At 59.4% G+C, this 17855-nt stretch overlaps 1 protein-coding gene and 1 long non-coding RNA gene across 3 annotated transcripts in view; one reads left to right on the forward strand and one right to left on the reverse strand.

Moving 5' to 3' along the window:
• The window catches only part of LOC105237457, an 8175-nt gene extending 7787 nt beyond the window's left edge, over positions 1–388 (reverse strand). The window contains exon 1 of one of the 2 annotated variants that reach the window (XR_004624365.1): positions 264–388. This is a non-coding gene — a long non-coding RNA (uncharacterized LOC105237457). The remainder of the gene's footprint in view (positions 1–263) is intronic. The other variant, XR_004624364.1, reaches the window with a different exon arrangement.
• Positions 389–10297: 9909 nt separating this feature from the next.
• Positions 10298–17855, forward strand: part of LPCAT1 (lysophosphatidylcholine acyltransferase 1) — a 34987-nt gene continuing 27429 nt past the window's right edge. Inside the window, exons 1-2 of the mRNA XM_011224445.3 lie at positions 10298–10453; positions 16109–16251. Of these exons, the coding sequence (XP_011222747.1) occupies positions 16118–16251 (134 nt within the window). The 5' untranslated portion in view covers positions 10298–10453; positions 16109–16117. The remainder of the gene's footprint in view (positions 10454–16108; positions 16252–17855) is intronic.

Genomic DNA, 17855 nt, shown 5'->3' on the forward strand with positions numbered 1-17855 from the left:
GGGGGCGGGGATGCGCGGCCGCAGGGGTCCCGCGGGCCCGGCTCCTCGGCCGCCCCGCCGCCCCCGGCGGTCTGCGACCCCCCCTCAGCCTTGCGGCCGGCGGCCCTCACTCCATCCCCGGGGCCCTCAACCCCTTTCCGGGATCGCCGCACCCGTTTCCCTTGGCGTTCGGCGCCGCGCGGTCCCCGGGTCCCGCGTCCCTTCCCGCCGCGTGCAGGCCCTCGAGGGGCCGGCGCGGCTCCCCCTGGATGTGACTTGCTCACTTGATGAGCTTCATGTTGGGACCTCGTTGGTCGTTCGAGTCCGGGCCAGAGACGGGGGTGCGAGCCGTGCGAAGGGAGCCGCAGGATTTCCGCCTCTGCGTTCGCGAGTTGTGCTCTGGGGAGTGTGTGCAGGGGGGGCTCCCTTGGGGGTTCGTCTGCAACGGAATCGGCTTCATGCATCCCCGGTTCTAGCGAGGGAGGTAACGGTGTGCAGTTTCCATCACGTTTTATGTGTGGAGTCCTCTGGTACCTCTCTGAGGGATGGACGCCTGCGGGAAGCAGCGGGGCCCCACACTTGTCCTTTTTCTTTACATGGCTTCTAGGGGGATCCATTCCCGGACCTGGCGGGGTAATTCCCTGTCCCGGTGGAGTCATTCCCTGTCCTGCTGGGAAACATTCCCGGACCTGGCGGGGTAATTCCCTCACCTGGTGGGGTCCATTCCCTGACCTACATGGTGGGGTAATTCCTTGTCATGGTGGAGCCATTCCCGGACCTGGCGGGGTAATTCCCGGACCTGGTGGGGTAATCCCCCAGCCGTGTGGGGCCTCAGCATTGACATTCCTGCCCTCTGGTTGTGCGTTGTGTTTGCGTTTCTGTAAGATCGCTCACAACACGGCCTTTCTTTTAACTCCAAAACGGTAATAGAAGTAGGCTCAACTTCAGGATTTGAACAGCGTACAGTTGGTGGAGAGTATATTTCCAGCTGTGACCAAACATTTTGAGGTAACATTGAGATTCTTCTTTAGTGAGTAAAGTTTTTCTTTTGAAACAACATTAGAGTGAAAAGTTCTTGAAGTTCAGTGTTGTTGTCCTGGGTTGCATGCTTTTCTTGAAGCCTCCTCTGGGTGGGCTTGGTTATCATTGTGGGAGAGGAAAGGGTAGGCACAAGATTGAGGACAAGGGAGAGGGGGGAGGGTGGCATCCCTTCTAGGGACGTGAAAAAGCAGAGTTGTACCAGTCAGCTCCTGGGCCTTGTCCCCTGTGTCTGTGTGTGTCTGGAGACAGACACCATTATCTGCCCGCCCCTGGGGTCTGCTGGCACCTGCCCCTCTGCGTTCCATTGCTTGCAGACTCGAACTCCTCACCTGCCAGCTGCTGTACCCAGCTTTTGGGGGGTGGGGAGGTTAGGAGCACAGCCACTTCCTCTGGGCTCCTGAACGGTGCCCCCACCAGCCCTCACCTGTGGTCCACAGGCCTTCTGCCACCCACTTTTCTGAACCCCCTGAGGGTGACCCTGGGACTGACCCCTGACTCTTCCAGGCGTTTCCAAGGCCGCACCCCACCTATGTCTTCCTGCCTTTGCCTACCCTCTCTTGGCCTCTCTGCTCCTCCGGCAGGTCTTGGCGACGTTATCACCTGCAGGAGGAAGCCCCCTCCTCCCTGGAGGTCCCTGGAGGGTCGCGTCTGCATCCCTGTCACATTTGCAGCCCCTCCCCCCATTACTGTGGATGGACAGGGGCCAGGTCTGTGTGCCACAGACTGTGTGCTTATTGTCCAAGTGGGGTCTGCCGTAGATAGCCAGTTGTTGGCGAATAAATGTGCGAAGGGGACGATGTCCAAGCAGAGCCAGAGACCCCCGTGCCCCTCAGGCAAGGACACAGGATGTGCATTGGAGTTTGGAGCAAACTATGGGCTGTTCCTCAGTGAGGCGGGGACTCTGGCTTTAGATGTTGGCAGGCAGCTGCTGGAAGACGTTCAGAAAAAGAACAGGTGGGTGGAAGGTTTTAGCCTCCCAGAAAGGGAAGGATACTTTGCGTACACCTTGTTGCCGTGTTGCAGACGCCCTGTCAGGTGCGCATGGGAGTGATTGTGGTGTATTTTATATGTTCATAATGGGGCTGCGGTTACTCGGGTGTCTGTGGTGTGTGGTCCAAGGCATAGAGCTTGTACCTCCTAGGTTCCAAGTTCCGCTCTACAGGGACATTTTGCTTTTCGCAAGCAGTGCTGTGCAAGCTTTGTACCTGTATGAAATCACTGTGCTCAGGTCTCAGCAGAGAGAACTAGACTGTCCAAGCAATAGAGTCGGCTTCCCAAAGTGGATAAATAAGCAAATCCAGCAAGGACTGAGACGCCCGAGGGCTGCTCAGAAGCTCACCTGAATTCTGAGTTAGGATAAACCAGTGAGGGTACCTGTGTTCACCTGTTAGCATTTGCTGCTGGGGAGGGGCTGCCGTGTGTGTGCAGATTACTGACCAGTCCATCTGTCATTTAACTGCAGATTTAGCAAGGAATTTCAGCATCTCTCTGGACAGAAAATAACTCATTCAGATATGAAAAACTGAGTAGTACGATATTGGGTAGTCATGTGGCGATTCTCTGTTTTAGGGATCATGAACTGGTTTCCATCACCCAGGTTTTTTGGGTACCTCTGTTGGAACCCTCGGGTGTGAGTGCATCCCACCTCCAGCTGTGATGTTTCCCCATCTCTGAACTCCCAGTGACTAGTGCCAGGGAGATTTACTTCCTGGAAAGCAGTCTAGCTTCCTCGACACATTGGAAGTGAGTCCTCTGAGCTTGCCCCTCGCCCGGTCCTCATGCGTTTGCTGTGATGTGTCAGGGTGACCTTAACCTTTCCCGAGCTAGTGTTTCTCACATTTCTAGTGTTCCGTAAACCTTGGGTGAGGTTGTGAATTTTTGTGAAAATCAGCCCAGAGGAAAGTGTGTGTCTAACTGTGATCGCAGTGTTGACCTTCTCCAGTCCGCTCACCAAGCAGCCCTTCGTGCCACGTTCTGTGCGGTATTATAACTAATCAGCGTGTTCCTGGTGTTTGCCCCACGTTCCAGCCTTGTGAGCTGGGGTGTTTCCAAGCCGGTTAAATGCTGTCCCTAAGCACACACACGGCTGCGGGTCCCAGCGTCTCTCAGGCACGGCGCTGACTCTGTTCTCTTGCATTTGCTGGTGCTTCGCGAAGCTGCCCCGGACTGCCCTGCGTAGAGCCGCTGGCGTCCTCCCTGCTCGTGTGCGGGACCTGCCGCAGATGCCTGGAGACTGGCCTTTTTACTCCCAGAAGTCGTTTTTCCATCTGAGAGAAAGAGGAGTGATTTATTTTCTCTGAAAAGCTACTTGCCACATGAAATCTTTTTTTAAAACATCTTTCATGATTTTGATATTCCAAACCCCTAGGATGGGGTGCAGAGCTGGCTCGCACAGGGTCCCTGAGGTCTGGAGGGTGGGGACCGGTGTAGCCACCCAGTGGGACCCTCTGCTCCATGCATAGCACCCCCAGAAGTGAGCCTAGTGCCCCAGACAGCCAGGAATCCAAGGGCGAGGGGCTGGTTTGGACCAGGCCCTGAATGGTCCCGTGTACACGGCCAACAGCTGAGCAGAGCCCTCTCCCTGTATTGGTAGGTCTTTTCACTGTTAGGAAGGAGTCGTCAGTCACTTCTGTGCCATGGGACTCATTAGCTCCACATCCTCGTGGGGGCTCCCGGACCGCTGGAGCTCAGCACGTCCCAAGCCCAGAGCCCTCCTCCCCTGCCCCCGAGCACTCAGGGCACTTTCACCTCCTGTCCCCACTTTTGCCTCCTGCACCAGTCAGCAGCCGCCACCCCACCCCCTCCCATTCCACCCTAGCTGCACTCAAGCCTTGTGCCCGGGAGCACTTGGACCAGTGCACTCTACACATCCCTGGTGTACTTGGAAGAGTGCCCACCTGGCCGGGGGTAGACTGCCCAGGCTTCTACCACAAGCTTGGTGTCGGGCCCATTCTCACCCACAAATGTCACTGATGGAATGCTCCGGGGGGCTCCCTGCAGCTGGGGAAGTACAGAATATGCCCTTGGGTCTCCTTGCAGCTGGAGGGGGACTCACAGCTGGGGGCTAGAGACAGGATGTGGTTGGGGGGGCTCCCTACAGTTGGGGGACAGGACCTGGAGGTTCCCTAGGAGCTTCCCACAGCTGGGGGCCTGGAGCCAGCTTTTGGGTGAAGCCAGCAGTTGGGGGTGAAGTTGAGCCGGGTTGTCCTGGGGGTGCTGTATCGGAGAGCAGAGCAGGGCAGGAGGTGCCCAGCTGGGAGCGTCTGCAGCTGGTCGGGACGCCCTGGGACTGTTCCTAGAGGAGCCCCCTTGGCGAGGGACTCAAGATGGACTGTTATCCTGGCCCCTGCAAGTGCTCTGCTGGAATTTGCTGAACAAACGGAAGCAGCTGGAAATGCTACAGCACTTGAATTTCAGGATTTTTCTATTCCACTGTGCCAGAGGCCCTGGAGATAAGGGATTTCCTAGGGCCACACAGCCTGGGTGTGTCTGTCAGTGTGAGCAGGGGGGAGGGTCTGTCTGGGGAGGGGAGGGAATTCTTGGGGGGTTCTCTCAGTCTCCTTGATCCCTGCCCCAGGCGCCAGCCCCCACCAGGCACCTCTGCACCCCCCCCATTCCCTGCCCCTGCTGCCTGTTGTCCTGACTGAGGCAGCAGCCAAGGTAAACCACTGCCCCTAACAGTTAAGGGGAGGGACTTCCTCAGGACCCTGAGCCCTGAGGGCAGGAGGGCAGGGACCTGCTCTGTCCTGGACCACAGCCAGGGGCGCCTAGCAGCCCAGGAGATGCACAGACTGTTAGTAAAGAGATGAGCTCACGGCCCCCTGGAGCTTGCCCAAGCGCGGGAGCTCGGTGGTCCCTTGGCATAGTGCTGGCCCCGCCACCATTCTGACCCTGTATGTGGCTCCTGGGCATCACTCGCTCAGTGGACCAGGACCTTTTCTGTGCGTGGTCTGTGCACCTCCCCCTCCCTGCTCCGCTCCTTCCGTGTTTCTCATCCCCTTGGGTGGGGGTGTTCTCCAGAAAAAGCCAGTGCCTCCTGGGATGGCCCACCTGTCCCAGCCCCTCACCAGGTTGCCTGTGGTGCGGGCCCTGCACCTGCCCCCCCCCCCCAGAGCTGCTCGTCCAGCCTTGCTCAGAGCCTGAGCTCCTCTGCCCGTCTGAGGGACTCTGCTGCTCCTGGTCTCTGCAGCGGGGAGCTCTGTGCCTGGAAAGCTCCCTTTCTGAGTAGCTGTACTTCCCGGGTGTCCAGGACCCCCAGGTGAGATGCCTGTGGGAACGGGTCAGGTGCCACTGCGTCCCTGGTCTCTGAGTAGGGATTTGGAGCCTGCTCCCACGTTGTATCTGAGCCTTGTCCCTGGAGTGGGACAGCCGGCCCAGAACTCTTGCTCTTGGCCGTGTTTCTGCCTGTCCCAGCCGTTGTCCTCAGCACCTGCCAAGAGAGGCAGGCCCTGCCGGTGCTCCGCTCTCGGGGCTGAGTGGGCAGCCACGGAAGGACCTCTGGCCTGCAGTTCGGTTTTTGTGGGATTCCCCATCTGGAGCCTGCAGGAGCGGCAGCTCAGAATCACAGAGACCACAGGGTCTCCAGCTGAAGGGTCCTGAAAACCCCGGGGAAATGTGATTTTATATGAAACGAGTGGGTAGGAGGGGGCGAGGGAAGCCCAGAGGCCAGCTGGTGGCAGGGAAGGATGTCAGCACCCTCCCCCGGCTGCCTCCAGGGCCCAGCTCCGGGCACTTGGTTATCTTTGCTTCAATCCCTGGTGTTCCCGATCTTTCTCAGTTTGCTGAAGGAAAGGTGCGCCCTCCCCAGCTCCGCCCAGGCAAGCCAGCTGCTGTACCGACCGTGCTGCCCACGGGGCTCGGAGCCCGTGGGGCTGCAGGCCCTCCCCGCTCCCCCGTCGTCGGGAGCAGTGCTGGCTCTGGCTTGTGATAGGCACTTGGCACGTGTTCAGTGACCCAGTGAACTTCAGTTTCCTTTCTGACATGTCTTCTTCTGTGGCTTGCAGAGGGCGCTGTATGTGAGGCCCCAACTGGTTGCCGCCGTGCCCATAGCCTGAACCCTCAGGTGGGGAGGGCAGGGACTGGGGAACGCCCACACTGGCTGGGCAGGGGGAGCAGTCTGCATTTGTAGTGTTAGGAGCCCAGGGGCTCTGGGTGCTTGGGCAGAGCGGGGTCCCCCCATGCCGGCCATGGGCTCCTAGGGCTGAGCTCCTACAGGGGAGCCAGGGCGGCTGCCACAGGAGCCGTGGTGACGGTGATGAGTGCAGCGGGCAGTCGGGAGTCCTCCTCTCAGCCCCCAAGCCTGTCCACTCGCTCCCTCCGTGTCGGTGCAGCGGGGACGCAGCGCTCAGCAGGGCGGGGGCTTTCCTGAGCCCTTTCTGCACCTGGCGCACTGCCCCTTCCAGCTGCCTCACACCCCTGCCCCTTCCCTGCCTTGGGGCCCAGCCTCTGGTGGTCAGTATCTTGCTGGTTGTTCTCCCTGGAGGTTCTCCCTGGAGACGCTGAGTCTGTCTGCCGTGGGAGGTGTCTCCTGATGTCCTAAGGCTGCACTTCCCTGGCCCCCGCGGAGTCTCCTTAGCTCGTCTGATGCCCTTAAGCATGGACTGAGTGCCGTGCCCTGCCCAGCCTCCTCATGCCCCCAGTGCCGAGATCTCTGCTACCTTCTCCTGGGGGCTCTGAGCTGCCCTCCGCACTGACCACTGACCGTGTGGTTGTGACCCTGTGCCAGGGGCCTGCAGACACGGCCCCATGAAACCCTCGGTGCTGGGGGACAGGGCTGGCCTTGGGCCCGAGCCAGTGGCAGGCTCTGACCTCCACCCCGCCGGACCCTCGGACACTGGCTAAAAGGCAGGTGAGGAAGGACTGTGTGGTGTTGGTGGGGGTCCTGGTGTGGCTCCCTTGGTCACAGAGTGTATGTGTAGGGTCGCCTTAGAGCGGGGCAGCCCTGACCCCGTAAGGGGCTGCACAGAGGTCTGTTTCTGCCGTAGGACACAGCCGTGCTGTCGGGCTGCGTGGCAGATCGGTAAACTCACAGCGAGTTCCTGAGAGACGCTGTCTTTTGCACAAGACTCCGGGCTGGGCGCACGTGCCAAGACGGGATTCGAAAGTTCCTGAGCAGAGAGACCAGCGTGCTGGGGAAGTCGGGGCTGCTTGCGGGTTGAAAGAAAAAAATAGCTGTTGTAGCAACGCTGTATTTAATTTTAGATTTGAGTGGGAGAGCTGAGAAGAAATAGCTTGTATGTAGCAGTGAGTGTGGTCCTGGCAGGAGAGGGTCCACACAGGTGGACACACAACTTCAGAGTGTGGGACCGCTGAAGACCAGGGGCAAGAAGACCAACGTTCACACGTTAGCGAGAAAAAGACGAGGGAGTCCGATGTGAATTGGACACAGGATTAAATAGAATGACAAATGACACAGAAGGCGGCCAGCTACTCTGGAAACACAGGGTGCCCAGGGAAGATGGACCAGCCCCGCAGACGTGGCCTCGCTCCCGGCAGCCGTCCCCGCCTCCCCGCACTGTCCACACCCCAGATTTCTAGCCTTGCTCTGTGTTTCATCTCTTCATGGAAAGGAGCCTTTTTCCCGAGAGCAGCCACGTGTGACGTGACGGTGACGCTCACAGCCACCGTTGAGAACGCGGCTCTTTCTCTCTACTTTCCAGCTAGGAGGCTGTCTCCACATCCCAGGCCGCGTGCGGTCTGCATCCCTGTGTTTGGGAAAGGTGTTTTGCTGATGGGGGGAACAGTGGGGAGAGGGTTTCTTAGGTTGGTTTTCTGGGTTTGCACCTGCCAGGTGTCGGGTCCGGAGCTGATGCTCTTGGAGCACCTTCCTGGGCTCCGAGGCTGGGAGTCTGTGCAGGAAGGGGCTGGGTCACGCCAGCCGATGGCACTCCTGTGACGATTGCTGTACTTTTTCCAAGTTCTTTTTTTTTTTTTTAAAGATTTTATTTATTTATTTGACAGAGACAGAAACAGCCAGCGAGAGAGGGAACACAAGCAAAGGGGAGTGGGAGAGGAAGAAGCAGGCTCATAGCAGAGGAGCCTGATGTGGGGCTCGATCCCATAACGCCGGGATCACGTCCTGAGCTGAAGGCAGACGCTTAACCGCTGTGCCACCCAGGCGCCCCCCAAGTTCTTGAGAAAGAAGACAAGTCGATGGATCTGGTTGGTCGCTGGGCTGGGAGAAAGTGGCCTAGGTGGCAGGAATCAGCAGCACGTGGCTCTGCGGAGCCCCTTCCTGCCCGAGCCGGGCTGAGTGAGGGGCACTGGCCGTGGCTTCCCAGTTTCAGAATATTCTGTCTGTTCTCAGGATTTTCAAAAACAACCTGCTTTATTTTTAAATACGTTAACAGCCAAAGAGAAAGATGGATTCCACAGGTACGGTTTCCCCTCTGTTTACCTCACGTGGCCGTCTTTCTGCAGAATCCGTGAGGCTTGTCTCCTCGTGGGAAGAGCCTGGGGGGACCCCAAACGGCCTTCCAGGGCGCCCTCCCTCCATCCCTGAGCCCCAGTGCGGGCTTGTTTCAGAAGATGAGCCCGTCCTGCCCGCAGACCCGGGCCCCCACTGAGCTGCCAGGCTGCCCGTCTGCGTCTTGCTCTGCCATGGGGCACACGCACTGTCTGGGTGGATTAACTGATTGGGGGTAGTGGATTCTCTTGGTCGTGTTATCCCTAGAACCACAGCCCTGCGGGGACTTTGACTCCGCGGCATTCCTTCAGCTGTGGCCAGTGGGTCTGCTCCACCCTGCTTTGGGTGCTGGGCCGGGGAGCGCTAGAAATCCAGAAGTCTGGCACTTCCCCTCCGGGGCCCCGGGAGCCCATCCTCGTGGGTGTGGGCAGACCCACAGGTCAGAATACCGTTTGTCCTTTCCACTTGGGATCTGAGCACCCTCGATGTCGGCTCAGGGTGCCCGTGGTCCCTCCAGGGCCCCCCGTGTTTACTGTGTATGTAGCACCCCCACTAATCAGGCCTATTCACTTCTGCCCCTGGGCCCCACACCCCTTAGCGATTGTCCGCCCTCCGTGCATTCACCCAGGCCGCCGGCTGTCCTGGAAAATCCTGCCTTTCAAATGTAATCTAAGCGATGTGACGATAGGAGTCCTGTTGTTGTCTCTTCTGTCTCTGAGCGATGGTCACCTCGGGATCTGTCCTCGTGCCCTGAGGAGCTTGAAGCTCCTCCCTCTGGCTGGCTGCTGCCACCGTCACACAGGCGACCTTTGGCTCGCTGGCCCCTGGTGGCGCCCCTGGGTGACATCCAGCTCTGTAGCAACCAGCAACACCTGCGCCAGCCGCTCCGTGGGGAGCTGGACCCGGGCCTGTCAGCCAGCCAGGTGCACACACGGGCTGTACCCGAATCGTCCCCTGCGGTGTGGACGGGCACACGGCCTTGTGGGGAGGACAGGCCCCGAGGCCAGCCCTGAGCTATGCTTGCTCGGGTCTCAGGAGCACCTGGCCTCTGCCAGCACCGGGGGGACTCGGGGCTCGGCATTAAGCCTCCTCGTGGCAACGGCGCGGAGCTCTGGCCACGGAACACAGGGGCTGGCGTTTGTTCTCGATTATCCTTCTCCGCCCCCAGCCCCCAGGAGTGGTTTGCGGCAACTGAGGGTGGACGGAGTGCTGCCCGCGCGCGCGCGCAAGCGTAGTTTTCAGATGCTAGCCTGGGCTCTGAGTGCGCAGCTCCGTCCGTCCGCGGCCAGCAGGTGCTCCCCTGTACGTGCGCTCCCCTGTGCGTGCACTCCCGTGTTCTCTAACCACGTGGGGAATGCGTTTCTCTTCTGCGTGTTTGTCAGTGTGTTTCCATATCCGTTGGAATGGCCATCATTCCTCTTTCCCACAGTGAAAGCACAGCGGCTTCGGAAACCCCCCCACCGGTGGCCTGCCTGCTACCGTGCCGCGTGCCGTGGAGGCAGCATGCGCCTCGCGGCCCGGTGCTTGCTGTGCGCTGTGACTCGGCCGCTGTGCCGTCAAGCTGCTGACCCTTCTCCCGTCAGAGTGGTCACGCCGACCCCCTCGCGCTCCCCTGTGCGTCTCCTGCCTGCAGGCCCTGTGTCAGCACCTCGGACAGCCGGCTGGGGACCTTGGATGGCGCCACTCCCATGTGTGCTCCGGGGGTGCATGACATCCGGGTACGGGCCTGGCCCATCCACTCCAGCAAGGACACGTGTCCCAGTGACCCAGCCGGGCAGGGGGACAGCGTGGGTGGAGACGCTGGGCATCCGTGTGGCTCCACGGGCCTTTGTCTCTTAAACAGCATGTGGACAGTGCGTGTTGGCTGTGAAACACAAGGAGCTTGGACAGCTTACATGAGGACGATGTTAGTGGCCTTGGTGGAGAGGAGGGAGTGACCGTCAGGGGCGTCTGAGCTGGGCCTTGTGACCAGAGAGGCCTTCGGCAGAGAGTTCCAGACAGCATGCGAGGTGAATTCACTGCAGATTGGTGAGTGTGGTCTTTCACACGCCTTGTCGCGGGGGGTTGGGGACACGCACTGGTGCGCCCGCTGGGGCGTGATGCCACCGTGGGCCAGCAGCTTTAGCAACAGGCGCTCCTCGCCCTGGTCCTGGAGGCTGCAAGTCCACTCTCCAGGCTCCTCCTGAGGCCTCCCTCCTGGGCGTGCAGGAGCCATTGCACAGGCCTCCCTCTGTGTGTCTGTAAGCTAATCTCTTCTTAGGACACCTGCCATATGGAATTAGGGTCCACTCCAGTGACCTAATTTTACCTTAATCATCTTTTAAAGGCCCTGTGTTCAAATACAGCCACATTCTGAGGTCCGGGGTGAGGGGCACATAGTTCAGCTCCTCACACCAAAGCAGAGAAAACGTAGGAGCCCTGTGCCCACCACCCCGTCTCAGCAATCACCAATTTATGGCCACTCTGGTCTCAGGGACACCCACTGTCCTCCCACCCCCAGTGATTGTGACGCGAAGCCCAGACTCCACCATTTCAGCCACAAATGCTCCGGGTGTATCTGCATCCCACAAGGAGGACGGCTGGCAGCCACGGCCCAGCGCCAGCAGCACAGTCCGTGCCCCCGCACAGGCGCTGAGCCGGGCATGTCTGCATCAGCCCCACCAGCCCCGCAGCCTCACACGCACACTCCCTCACCTGGGTGTGCGTGCACGATAAGGTTCTAGGGAGCCTCTGGGGAACGCTCGCAGATCCCCCCCCCCGGCTGCCCCAAGGGACAGTCTCATGGGACAGACCGTGTGATGCCTGATGTCCCCTCGTGGGCCAGCATCACCCCCAGGAGCCTGCGTCCCTCCAAAGGCGACCAGTGAGGTGGGGTGTGTGCAGATGTGTTGATGGACGCAGGGCGCCAGCGCACGTGAAGGTCCCATCAGTGCATTGATCTTATCAGTGCTCAGATTGCTGTCTGCCGTGGGGGCTCCGAAGTCTGGGGGCCTTTGCCGCCTTCCTGATTTCAGCTGTACCCTGCTGTCCTGGTTCCTCTTGCACGTTCTCCACCCCGGCCTGGAATTGGCTTCACCCAGGAGTCCTGGTTCCTTCGGGCAGGAAATGGCGTTCAGAGCCCGCAGGCAGCCGTGACATCCCTCCGGCACCTGAGTGGGTCCCCACCGGGGTCTGCTCACCGGGGACACTTGATGGAGCATGCTAGGTTAGAATGGCTGCTCTGAGAACTTGTGTGTGTGGACACAGCACACCCCTTCCTGATGGACAGTGTATCGTGGCCAACCTGAGTGACCTCACTCAGCTGGGGAGGCTGGACGCAGGTCCTCCTAGAACTGGGCTGTAAACCCACAGCTCGCAGCAGGGAGGGGCACCTCACGGCTTATTTGACCTGATGCTCTTGAGGGTCACTGGGCTGCTGAGAGGGGCAGTCACGCTGCAGCCGTCAGACCTTGGAGGGGACGCAGGTCCCGTATTTCCAGTCGTTCCTGCTCTGTCTGCATTCCCCCCCCCCATGCTGCTGCTTTGTCCTCCTCCACCCCCACCCAGTGCCGTCACCCGGGGAGCAAGGCCAGCATTCTCTCCCCGAGGTCCCTGCTCTCCTGCCCCCGCCTGCCCCTGCCTGCCCCCCCGCCCAGGGCCGCTGTCCGTCCATCCCTGCCTGCTGCCTGCTGACCCACCTCCCAGCTCTGAGAGGGGCTTCTGCAGGAGTGGGTTTTGGGGGCTGTCCCCGGTCCCCCTTCCCCCAAGCCGGGGGTTCTGAGTCAGCGTCCTACACAGAGCTGGGTCTTGGGTTGTGGGAAACGGAGCCCTGCCCTCTCCCCAGGGCGCCCCCCTGCCTCCCTGCATGTTCCCCCAGGGACTGTGACCCTAGGGCTCTGTAATTCCATGGGCTTGCCCTCCAGGCCAGCCGAGGAGCAGAGGTGCCCGTGGCCTCGGGGAAGGAGGCACCGTGTCCGGCAGGCCGCTAATGACAGCGCCTTGTGGGCACCCAGCAGAATGGCCTGGAGACGGCACGACCAGTCCCTTTCATCTGCTCTGTGCCCTTTGTTTTCCAGTCCAGCCAGGACTTTCTACCAACGTCTTTTTGGTGATTGTGGTCTCTCCGCAGCCCCAGCCCATTTGAGAACATCCGCGTGGCTGATGTGGCCGTGCTGGCTGTCGTCCTGTGGCTGGAAACACTGAGTCTGCTTGGACAGACTGAGACACTGGGCCCATTTGCACAGGGCGTGGTGGGTGGCAAGGCTGCCAGGAGGCCAGTGGCCGGGCCTGGGTGGACACAGGCGACAGAGCCTGTGAAGACAAGTGGGCCAGAAGTTGCAGGAGAATAGGAGGGTGCAACCAGGGAGCAGCCTTGAGCTCAGGACAAGTGGTCAGAGCCCACAGAAAGTTCTGGAGAGGGCTGCATGAAGCCTTCCAAGTCCTGCCCCTCCTGGGGACAGTTTCCCCTCCTCTGGGGCAGGGTTGAGCCCGGCGGAAATATGCAGGCCCTCTGGCTGAGCCAGGTGAAGGCAGAGTCCTGGGGTCCCAGAGAGCAGCCCAGGCAGGTCCCCCCTGCACCCCGTGGGCTCCTGAGGGTCCTTGACTTCCCCAAGCAGCTCACACAGCACTCCGTCAGTTGGTGCCTGGGGAGCCACTTTCTGCCCTGTCCTTCAGGCCGAGGCACGGCGGTTCACTGTAGGTCTGTGACTCAGACCACGTTACATTCCACCTGCCCACTCATTGCCTCGTGGGAGGCTTGTCTGTTTACGGGGTGTCAGAGTGTGTGATGGTCACTCACGTGTCCTCTCCCCACTGGCTGTGAAGCTTGGAAACCAGATTGTGTCCTCCCGGGTGCGTGTCAGAGCGGGCATGTGAGCGCATCATCTGAGGGTCAGTGCTGGCCACGTGCTGTGTCCCACGTGGAATGGCCGAGTGAACCCCGTGGCTGCTGGCCCACTCGCGGGAACATAGGTTGTTAACTAAGCCACGTAAAGAGCAGCGCTGTGTGCCCTGACCCGGGGCGCTGGGCAGGTTCGGGTCACGCTTCCCCGGCCCCGCTTCCCTGGGGCCGCTCGGAGCCCCGTCCCGGTCTGCGGTTCGGAGATGCGTGGGCCGGGGTGGAAGCCGCGTGCTCTCCCGGAGCCCCGTGCGGTGCGCTCTGCCGCACGGACGTGTGGGCATGGGAGCCGGCTGCAGAGCGGGCGCGCGGTGGGAGAGCACGCGGGTGAGCCAGCGGCTTCGCGCTGCCCCTGCCGCGTGGGACGGACGTTCTGCGACGTTCCGTTAGCATGCTTCACAGGCAGTGGCCGTCGACGGCAGCGAACGCTCAGCCTTCCGGTAACTTAGCTGTGGGGGTAGATGGTCCTTAGCGAAAGCTGCGTGTTCTCAGCGTGACTGTTGAGAAAGAGGGCACTTCTGAAAATAACACCGGGGCTTTTACCTCAGGAAGTTCAAAGGGACGTTGGAGTCGACTCAGAAAGAGTCTGTAGGAGCTAAAATTAATATGACCGACTGGTCACAGTAGAGACAGTAAATACGTCCTGAACCGGCTCAGTAAACAGATTGATAAACTGGAAGAATATCTGTCACCGTAGCTGAAAAGTTTTAGAGGCACAAATAATAATAAATACACAGCGGGCCGGGGCAGGGTTGTCATAGACACGCGGCAGAACGCCAGGGGCAGCTTCATTCGAGTCTCTTGAAAACACGCGGTGGGGAAGTAATTGGGGAGAAATCAGCTGGGACTTTCAGAGAGGATTTCCTTCAACAAAACCCCTGAAATGAATTGAAGCGAATGTAGAAAATCTAGATAGACAGTAAAAAAAAAAGCAAAAAACCCCCAGCAGTTAGTTACATACATCTTTGTAGCAACTCCCCTAGGAGCTGGCTCGCCGGCGTGTGGACGTCCCCGCAGGGCCCACCCGGAGGGCCCCTGACTTGCCCCGGACGCAAACTCGGACAGCTCGAGAGAAGGTGGCCCGGCGGGTAGCGGCCGGCACCATGACCAAGGTTGTCACGTTAGAAACGCTGTGGCTGCCGCATGCCGTGTCCGTGGGCTGAGGGAGCAGGAAGGACGGCAGGTGCGTTCAGCACGTTCACGACTTGAAGCAGACGCGACTCGCAAAAAACGGGTGGGGGGGTACGTTCTCATCAGCGGGGAACATTGGCTACACTTCAAGGAAGCCCCCGCTTGATAGGAAGCATTGTCGCCAACGTCACCCCCACGATGCCATCGCCGCCCCTGCTCAGCTTGGAGGTCGTGGCCGGGTGGTGCCGGGGGCCGGCGGGGAGCGGGGAGGCTGGCACAGGGGCCGCGCCAGCTTGCCCTGACCCGCCGGCCACGCGGCGATGCAGGTCCACACAGCGCACAGCCGGCCGCCGGCCACGTGGGGCGGTTGGGACTCAAGATGAGCTGCAGCGTCAAATGAACCCTGGATTTTCAAGATGTCATGAAAAAGTGTGAAATATCTCGTTCATAATTTTTGTATTGAGTCCACACTGAAATGATAGTATTTCAGATATATGAGTAAACTATATTACATTGATTTCATCCCCTTTCATGTTTTACACGTGGCCGCTAGACGCTTTAGAATTATTTACACGGCTTGCACTGTATGCCTGTTGGGCAGTGCCGGTCTTGATAGAGGACTCAGGAGAATCCGTGAAGGGTCTGTGGGGCTGGTCAGCACGGCTCAGGTGCAGGTAACAGGGACCCCGCCAGGTGAGCGGCCGTGGGGCCCTTCAGCCTGGGTTAGCCAAGCAGCTGGCAGACATCACCGCGCACCTTCTCTTGGCCTGTCTTTTCTGTCCTCTCTGTACCAAAACCTACGTATCTGAGGTGTGTATTATTGCAAATGGTTATAAATTGCATCTATTGATCCTAAATCCCTTGGAAGTGCTGTTTTGTCACACCCCCCCCCCCGAGATTACACTCATCCCAGAATGCACCACTCCTGGGCGTGTGCCCCGAGGTGAGAACCAGACGTGGCTTCCTGCATAGGAGTCCTTGCTTTCAGACAGAGCCTGTCCGTCCCCCATGACACTCCCTGACCTGGCCCCTCTGGAGAGTCCCACATGTTTGTCCCTGCCCCCACCCCATGTTTGCCGCTCTCCCCCTCACTGTAGGGCCTGCCTGTCCCCACAGAGCCCCTCCCCTGGCATCATCCCAACCAGACCCATGGGGGGGGCATATGATGCCCCCCAGTGCTGCTTGTTTGAAGGCAGGCTGGCTGCATCCTGCTCTCTGCTGGGCTCCTGCCCATGACTTCCTGGGGCTGAAGGGTCTCCTGGAGTCCCTGGTCCTCCTTGTGGCCCACAGTCCATCTGGCCAGCTCTGTACCTGCGGCCTCCCTGCATGGCCGCTCAGCCCTGCAAAGGCATCCCCGTGTTGGGCTGGGACTCGGAGGCTAAGAAGAGCGGGGCGTGTGCGCTGGGCCCAGCTGGAGAGGGGCTCGGGTGTGGGGCTGCAGGGCGCCAGGATCAGGGTAAGCTGTACCGTCTGTTTGCCATTCCCACACAGGGGACTTGAGGCTGGAGTGGGAAGGGGCCCAGCAGCACAGTCTGAGCGCCTCGGCAGGACACCCTGGCCACGTGCCCCACCACCGTGGGGAGGGCAGCCACCGGGGCCCAGGCCTGGCTCCGCACAGAGTCCAAAGGACCAGACCCTGGTGACAGATTCTGGAACGACATCACCTCTCTTTCCAGATTGTGTTCATGACGCTGACGCTCTTCCCCATCCGGCTACTGCTCATTGTCACCATGATGCTGCTTGCCTGGCCCTTCACGTTCTTCGCGACACTGGGATCCTCAGACCAGGAGCCCGAGCAGCCCCCGGCCACGTGGCGCAAGTAAGTCACTGGAGGGCAGGTGCTCTGACGGCGGGGTCCCAGAGCCCCTTCCTCCTCCTTCCCACAGCTTCTTCCGTCCAGGACGCTGCCAGCCTCATGGCTCCTCCCTCTCTGGGGGTGGCCGGTTCTAGTCCCTGGCACACCCCTGCCCCCGTCCTGCTCTGAGGGGTCTTCCAGGGTCCTGCAAGCCACATGGCAGCTGTTGGTGTGCACAGAGGCTCCCCAGTGTGTTTCCAAGGGCCCAGCCCTGCAAGGCTGCATCTCAGCCAACATCTGTCCCGTGTGCTGGTCTGGTCTCTGCTGGTCGAGTGTCCCCCTTGCTTCGTAGACCTTGAAGTTCCCTTGTGTTTACTGGTTGGATATTAATGAAGCAAGCCATCTGTAGGTGGACGTGTTTTGAGTACATCTCTTTCTTCGAGATTTATTTATTTTAGAGGGAGCGAGCGTGAGTGCGTGCACATGTGTGCAGGCAGGGAGAGGGGCAGAGCGCGAGAGAGCCCCAAGCAGTCTCCCCGCTGTGTGCAGAGCTGGATGCGGGGCTCCATCCCGGGACCCTGAGATCATCTAGGCCAAAATCCAGAGTCAGACGCTCCACTTACTGAGTCACCCGGGCGCCCCATGTTTGAATACGTCTTCACTAGAGACCCAACGTGGACCTCAAAAGAGTAAATCAGAATATTTTCTTGTTTACCCCAAAGCTGTTGTTAAAGTGCACGCCATTAGTAAGTGAGAATGCTGAGATATAAAGATTTCGGTAAGTATCTCCAGCGTCTTAGAAGTTGTTTCTGTTGAAAGCCCAGAGTGCTGCCAATTGTCCACCCCTTAACGCCTCTCGTCAACCCCTCAGGGTCCTCGAACACTTGATGCAGAAACAGAAATATCGTCCTATCACAGGGGTCCCCTAAACGTGGGCCAGATCCATCTGCTGCCTGTTTTTATAAACACAGTGTTGCTGGAACTGAGCCGTACCCGCTTATTTAAACCCCCTCCAGGACGCCTTCACGGAAGCAGAGACTGTGCTGTGCAGCCCACGGAGCCTGAACTATTTGCTCCTGGCCCTTCACGGGCCTAGCAATCAGCTCAGTCCTCCTTCCCCTGGGAAGCGTCTGACGGACAGGAACACGATGCCCGCAGGAGACAGGTGGGACCTGGCACGTGTCCTCAGCGTTGGTTCTCCTGACATGCACCTGCTGTGGGCACGCACGACAGTGACATACATGGCAAAGACCGTGAATTTCGATTCACAGGTTTGCTGAGTTGGCGAGGAGTGTGGCGTGGCTTTGCGTGGGGACGGTCCAGCTGACCGGGGGACCCCTCACATGGGGTCTCCATGTGCGTTCCTTATGGTATTCATGGTGTTAGACCATTGTCAGAGTCAAGTGAACCACAGTCCTTCTTCCTGGAGACCCATTCCAGCCCCAGTGCAGCGTCTGCCCCGGGGTGCTAGGACATGGGTCCGGAATGAGGGGGGAAGGGAGTGAGGGAGTGATTGTAAGGGTGAGGGGGAGGGAGTGAGTGTGGGGGGGAAAAAAAAAAAAAAAAAAAAAAAAAAAAAAAAAAAAAAAAAAAAAAAAAAAAAAAAAAAAAAAAAAAAAAAAAAAAAA

This window comes from Ailuropoda melanoleuca, chromosome 3, assembly GCF_002007445.2.
Source record: "Ailuropoda melanoleuca isolate Jingjing chromosome 3, ASM200744v2, whole genome shotgun sequence".
Taxonomy (NCBI): Eukaryota; Metazoa; Chordata; class Mammalia; order Carnivora; family Ursidae; genus Ailuropoda; species Ailuropoda melanoleuca.